Source organism: Sinocyclocheilus grahami, unplaced genomic scaffold (assembly GCF_001515645.1).
Source record: "Sinocyclocheilus grahami isolate Dianchi unplaced genomic scaffold, SAMN03320097.WGS_v1.1 scaffold1888.1, whole genome shotgun sequence".
In the NCBI taxonomy this organism is placed as follows: Eukaryota; Metazoa; Chordata; class Actinopteri; order Cypriniformes; family Cyprinidae; genus Sinocyclocheilus; species Sinocyclocheilus grahami.
This window is the reverse complement of record NW_015507067.1, coordinates 4,730-12,265: the sequence shown is the minus strand read 5'-3', so window position 1 is coordinate 12,265 and position 7,536 is coordinate 4,730. Positions and strand designations below refer to the sequence as shown.

At 36.1% G+C, this 7,536-nt stretch overlaps 1 protein-coding gene across 1 annotated transcript in view; it reads left to right on the top strand.

Moving 5' to 3' along the window:
- Window positions 1-7,536, top strand: part of LOC107573191 (insulin-like growth factor 2 mRNA-binding protein 2) — a gene marked incomplete at its 3' end in the record, with an annotated part of 58,713 nt that overhangs the window by 47,394 nt on the left and 3,783 nt on the right. The window contains exons 4-9 of the mRNA XM_016259639.1: window positions 1,510-1,644; window positions 1,833-1,955; window positions 2,694-2,829; window positions 4,241-4,372; window positions 5,348-5,416; window positions 6,569-6,685. Of these exons, the coding sequence (XP_016115125.1) occupies window positions 1,510-1,644; window positions 1,833-1,955; window positions 2,694-2,829; window positions 4,241-4,372; window positions 5,348-5,416; window positions 6,569-6,685 (712 nt within the window). The remainder of the gene's footprint in view (window positions 1-1,509; window positions 1,645-1,832; window positions 1,956-2,693; window positions 2,830-4,240; window positions 4,373-5,347; window positions 5,417-6,568; window positions 6,686-7,536) is intronic.

Sequence of the window (7,536 nt, the reverse complement as noted above, 5' to 3'; positions counted from 1 at the left end):
TATTGTATGAATTGCCCTTACTATGGAATAAAAAATACGGGGTGTCTATTCACATTTAGTTAAAAGTTGTAAATCATCAACTCCAGTGGCGCAGATGGATAGGTGCGTGACCTTGGCTTTTTGACGCGATCGACCTGGGTTCGATCCCGCCTTTTGCGAAACTTTTTTTTCCCCTCCCTTTTCAAATCTCGTATTAGCAATGGATTCTATTTACACTACGTGAAAATACCTAGTTACACTATGTTAAAATAGCAGGATTTCTACTATCAAGTATACTACTTGTTGCAAATAGTGGCAATTATCTGCACTTCAGTATTGTGGTACATTATAAAACAGTATGCAATAATAACATATTTAGTGTAAATTATCATTTTAATTTTAATTATTAAATGGATGCCACCATATTGGTACAATAAAGCCCTCCCTACACCTACCCTAACCCTACCCGATACTTTATTTTCAACTTTTTGATTATTTCCTTAATTTTTCTTGAAAATAAATGCCTTTACGATGCGATACGAGATTTGAAAAGGGAGAAAAAAAAAGTTTGGCAAATGGCGGGATCGAACGCGGGTCGATCGCGTCAAAAAGCCAAGGTTTTAAATTTGAATCGCATCATATGACCCCTTTAAATTTTATGTGTTTTAGTTATTTTAGTACATTTTAGAAATACAAATGATATATATATATATATATCAGGTATACTTATTTCATTTATTTTATTAAAGAAATTTTTTTTCAAATTGCAAAATATACTTTTTTATTGTTTTAGTTTTTGGCAATGAAACTAAATAATATATTGGCTTACAATATATTGAGCACCTCTAGTCACTAACATTGCATAGTCATTCTTATTTCTGAGATCATAACCTATTCTCAATGTACATTATAAAACAGTATGCAATAATAACATATTTAGTGTAAATTATCATTTTAATTTTAATTATTAAATGGATGCCACCATATTGGTACAATAAAGCCCTCCCTACACCTACCCTAACCCTACCCGATACTTTATTTTCAACTTTTTGATTATTTCCTTAATTTTTCTTGAAAATAAATGCCTTTACGATGCGATACGAGATTTGAAAAGGGAGAAAAAAAAAGTTTGGCAAATGGCGGGATCGAACGCGGGTCGATCGCGTCAAAAAGCCAAGGTTTTAAATTTGAATCGCATCATATGACCCCTTTAAATTTTATGTGTTTTAGTTATTTTAGTACATTTTAGAAATACAAATGATATATATATATATATATATCAGGTATACTTATTTCATTTATTTTATTAAAGAAATTTTTTTTCAAATTGCAAAATATACTTTTTTTTTGTTTTAGTTTTTGGCAATGAAGCTAAATAATATATTGGCTTACAATATATTGAGCACCTCTAATCACTAACATTGCATAGTCATTCTGAGATCATAACCTATTCTCAATATCCATTTTGCTCTATCCACGTGACAGTTAAATTAAAAAATGTGATAAAGGTCATCCTTTGCTCTGTCTCAGGGTAGATATCCATCGTAAGGAGAATGCAGGAGCAACTGAGAAGGCCATCACTATCCACTCATCTAAAGAGGGCTGTTCACAAGCCTGCAGGATGATCCTGGAAATAATGGAAAAAGAGGCCAATGACACCAAGATGTCAGTATCCCTTCAGATTGTAGGGCACATTAAAGTTTTACATGCTTCATTTGCTTTAGGATTGATTCTTTTAAGACAAATAATTTAAAACTGTGTAAATAAGCAAATAACCTCATGTTGTTCTCAGATCTATTATAAAAAAGAAATAAAAAATGAAAATAATATTGTGTGCTCTGTCTCTGAATCAGTGTTGAAGAGGTTCCTCTGAAGATCTTGGCCCACAATAGCCTTGTTGGGAGACTCATAGGGAAGGAGGGCAGGAACCTGAAGAAGATAGAGCAAGATACTGGGACCAAGATCACTATTTCTTCGTAAGTTTGCTCTGTATTGATCATCTTGAACTGATGAGATCAATTAAAGATTAAACAATGTCTCATAGGATAGGACCCAGTGATGAAACGGTGGTATAATTGTGTATTAGGGCTGTACAATATATCGAAATTATTGAAATATCGCAAATGTACATATCGCAATATGCGTATCGCTACAGCTTGCAATATTTGGGGCCATGAACAAAAGACAAAGAGAAAATCACTCACTGCTCTTACCTAAATAACTTTTGTAGCTTAAGTAAGAATCAGTGCAAATTGAATTCATAGAGTAAATGTTAAATGTTAAAATGACATTTTTATGTAATGCTAGAGTAAAACACTACTGTTCACTTTCAGAAGTTGTTGTAGGGGTGCTTTCTTCTCACAAAAAGTGGAACATGTATGCTAGTTATATTAGAATCAGAATGAGCTTTATTCACCACTTAAGTGTGCGCAAACACAAGGAATTTGTGGTTTTACAGGAGCTCTTAATACATACATACATACAAATAACCATATATATATGACACAAGATAGTTATAGAAGTTCACTGAACTGACTCCGCAACAGCTGAGTAAAACTGTTTCATCTGAGCATGTGGCACATTATCGTATCGCATATTGAATATCGCATTATTTAATTATCGCATATCGCACAGCCCTATTGTGTATGTATTGATTGTTCATCTGAAGTGACAATGCTTATTTTCTTCATTTTTAAAAAAATTTTTTTTTGTAGATTACAAGACCTAACTATATATAACCAGGAACGTACCATCACGGTGAGGGGAGTGGTGGAGGAGTGCTGTAATGCAGAAGTGGAGATCATGAAGAAACTTAGAGAAGCCCATGAGAATGATGTGTCTTCACTTAATGTGAGTAAATCATAGCTTTTGAGGTTTATTGGTGGATGGATGGTAGTTTGTTTATAGAGATAGGAACAGTTTTATGTGAAGTCACTTTGAAACATCAGGGGTTGTGAAAAGTGTCGTATAATAAATTATATAGGGCCAGTATTATTTTATCTTCTTAAACACACTAATCCTACAACAATACTCTTGTTTGTTTGTAAATGATGAAGGAAGCCTTTAACCTTTACTTGCAAATTGAATCCAGATGGGACTTTTAACAGAAGAATTTATCATTATTAAAGCTGAAAGCTGAAATATCACTTCAAAATTTGCATCACCATTAATTATTTTATCTATTGACAGCCCTATTTAAAGATAAAAAGTGGAGAATTATGAATGTACAAGGACATGTGCTCCAAACTGTTTGCATGTTTTGATCTTTTGAAACTGACCTGACCTTAACTGATCTCTGTGCAGTTATGTGGGAGTTGCTGTCAAAAGTAAAAGCCTGTGTTTATAGAACTTTAAACCTGTATTTTTAGAAGGATTGGGTATTTTATTTTAAAAATGTGTAATTATAAAAGTTCATTGGTTGTAGAAAAATACCTTTTTTATCCTCCAAACTTCTCCTGCAATCGAATGTAGTCAAACAACCACCCAAAGAGTCCCCTTTCGTTTGTGTATTGTGACACATTCTAAAACTTTGGTAAATCAGGAGCCAGTTTTAAACGGTTAGTTCACCCAAAAATGAAAATTCTGTCATTAATTACTCACCCTCGTGTTGTTCCAAACCCGCAAGACCTTCGTTCATCTTCGGAACACAATTTAAGATATTTTTGATTAAATCTGAGGGCTCTCTGACCCTCCCATAGACAGCAAGGGTAACTACCACGTTCAAGGTCCAGAAAAGTACAAGTGAGTGTTTTCCACACTTGTGGACGTGCGTTCACGACAGTATCATGACGCGAGCGTGTGGGTCAGCGCCGCTGCATGCTCGCGTCATGATACTGTGACATGTAGATAAAGCAGTCAATGTAAATATAGAATTGTCCATCAGTAGACTTATATACTCACAATTGATCTGAATCTGAATATTGCAGAGAACAATGTAATATGGACTGACAAACACCAAACATATCCTTTAACTGTTCTCACACAGTGTTTGGGTTTAACAGTGGCTTTAATCCTGTTTCTTTAATCTTAGTAAAGCAGAACTTGTTTTGCTTGGACAGACAGTGATTATCAGGCAGAGTGTGGATGTGAATTGGCATTAACTCAGTAGAACTGCATTCGTTTAATCCATTTAATTTGCTTATTCAGTAACTGTTTGACTAACATAAACCTGTGAAATTGAACAAGACTGGTTCATTCCACGCTTTGCATAAAGTCTCACTTGTACTCTCAGATTCACATCCTTCTCCATCTCTGGTTTCAGCAGCAGACTAACATGATGCCAGGTCTAAACCTGAGCGCGTTGGGGATCTTCTCCTCTGGCTTGTCTGTTCTCCCTCCAGCCTCTGGTCTGCATGGATCTCTGTCCGCCCCAGCCAACTACAGCCCCCTGCTGGTGAGCATCAGGATGTGCATGTGTATATCAGGACTTTAAAGGGGTCATATGATGCTGCTAAAAAGAACATTATTTCGTGTATTTGGTGTTGAAATGTTTATGCGGTTTAAGGTTCAAATAACACATACTGTACATTGTTTCTCCTCTATGCCCCGCCTTTCTGAAACGTGTCGATTTTTACAAAGCTCGTTGGTCTGAAAAGCGAGGTGTGCTCTGATTGGCCAGCTATCCAGTGTGTTGTGATTGGCCGAATTCCTCAAGTGTGTGACGGAAATGTTACATCCCTTACCATATTGTGATGCCTGCGGCAACCACATGTGACGACCCCGGGCTGGACTCTGCTTCGTCCACGGTGAAAGCCGATCCAGCGATCGACAGCGCGAAGTTGAAGTATTTCCTCAGCGACCAGCACGGATCAGCTCCAGGCATGACGAAGTGATATTGTCCTCTTTTGGAAGGCCAAACAAAGTAGTTTCGCTTTCACAACGAAGCACACAGTGCCTTCACTACATGGTGGCGGCGGTAACAACAATACTACAGCGAGAATAAAAGTTACGCCTTCTTTCTTTGTGTGAACATTTGGGCGGTTGTTATGCAAATGTTCCCAGATAGTGACGTAGACATGTGGGGGCGTGTTAGAACGAGCCGTTTTAGGTAGGCGTGGCTGACTCTTAACGTTTATAAAGAATATCTCTTTGGATTTGAGACTTTAGTCTTTGCAGCTGTACAGACCTTCTTTATGCACCAAGAGCTTGTAACACTTCAAAGAGAAAGGAAAAATTGAAATCGCATCATATGACCCCTTTAAGCTGTCAATGATTTGAGAAAAGAATGTGTGATCTGTAAAGGGAGTGTGATAGATAGTTGTCCTTTCATCTTAGTGCGTTTTATCTCTTAAATAGCCATCTGTTTGCTTTAAAATGTTGGGTTACATTAGTCTCACCACATCCTCCATGTGTATGTTTGCCACTGCAGGGCCCCCCATCAGTATTGGGTGGTCTGTATGGGGTTCCCTCCTCTGGAGCATTATCTCTTCAGCAAGCAGTGAGTACTTGTTATTATATGTGTATGTCAGTATACATCTCTCATAATAATTTTCCATAAATCTGAACACTACTGTTATGTCATGACAATCTTAAGCTCATAAGAACCTTTTCAGTTACATGTATTATAAATAATTTTGTAGCACATTCATCTGCCCCTTTTTTAGGTTGCAGAGTTCTGAGCCTTTCAGAACTTCAGGATATTAAAAATGTCTTTTAAATGATAATAAAGTTCATGATTTTGAATTGTGGTATCAAACAGATGCAGAACAATAATTCGAATTTGAAATTAGTCATGTAGAATAAAACTGAAATGTTAAAAAATCATATAAATGTTGTAAATGTGGTTTTTAATAATACATGATATTTTTCTGCATGTATTTCGCATAAACCTGTTGACACATGGCGTATTGCCAGAATCATTGAATGATATTAATAAAGAGAAGAAATGGAGAATCAAAATGTTTTTTTTAATTTAGACATATAAGAGGTTGTTTAACAACAACAAAAAAACATAAGTTTTAAATGCAAGGTTTAAAGCATAAAACTCCCCACTTTAAAATATGAACTATTCTTATGACTTATTCTTTCCTACCCATCTATCCAGGGCAGAAAATTACCATAAATACAAATTCTTGATGAAAAATATACTAAGATTATAGATGCACCTCAGGAAACATTATTAAATAATATTTTAAAAACTGCAGTGCCCCCTTGACCGTTCATGACCCTTTAATTTATATATATTTCATTATATGCAAATAATGAACTTTAAAATGGAAAAAGTTACGAATTATAAATTAACTTTGATTCAAAGATTCAGTGTGTCACTGTCAATCTTAGTTAATGCATTAGGTATCATAATTTAAAAATAAACAATACAGGATTTTATCATTTAATTTACCGGGAAAATGTTGCAGCCGCTTTATTGTTGAAACAGAATCTGTATCAAATTTTGTGAAGATCATGGTGTACTGTAAAGTTGCTGAAGCAATCTGTATTGTAAAAAGCACTCTATCTATCTATCTATCTATCTATCTATCTGTCTATCTGTCTATCTGTCTGTCTGTCTGTCTGAACTTGACTAGCAGGAGTCAAGGCTGTCTGTCTGAACTTGACTAGCAGGAGTCAAGGCTGTCTGTGTGTGTTTCAGACTGCTGAACAGGAAGTGGTGTACCTCTTCATCCCCACTCCAGCAGTAGGAGCTCTCATCGGGAAAAAAGGGCAACACATTAAAGAGCTGGCACACTACGCTGGAGCCTCAATAAAAGTGAGACACTTTAAGACACTTGAGGCACACCACTGCAGTTCACTCTCTCATTGCGAACATTAACCAGTTTTGAATTAAGCTTGAATTAAAGAATGGTTTGGACTAGATTGTATCCTATTGCTTGTTATTAGGGGTGGAACGGTACCCAGATGTCACGGTTCGGTACATACCTCGGTTCGGGGGTCCCGGTTTGATACGATTTCGGTACAATGGGGGGGAAAAAACTAATCTACTATGCTCGGTTTCTTTTCATTTATTTTGAACCGACAGTAGTACAAACTTTAAAAAAAAATCTACCTAGTTGTGAAAATACTAAATATCATTACATTATATTAAATATATATAATCTGCAGTACACATATACATACAAGGAATAAATTCTTGAAATATATTTGATTTAGTTTACAGATAAGCAAGGGGAAAAAGAACAGTGCGACACGTAACGTAGCCTATATACGCTGAGTTTCAGTTCATTTTTGTGAATGGCTTTATTTGTTTACAGAAAGGAAACTCAGATGGCAGAAAGCAACATCCTATTTGTTTTCTTTATTTTACAAAAGCACAATGTTTTGTTTTCATTGTGAGTGTACACAAATAAAAGCAGACCTTTTATACAGTTATGCATTATTAAGACAATAAGTGTTTAAAGTTGATTCTGCTGGAATAAGGAAACAGTTGAAGTGATCGCGCCGGCGTGCGCGCACACACACACACACATAAAACATCAGTTCCAGCATTGCTAACTTGACAGCACAGTAGGCTTGCCGCGATAGACGGTGCTGACGGTGATACCAGTATTAAGCTAAAACACCGGTTACGTCACTTGCCCACCGTGTCACCGACCCCCACCG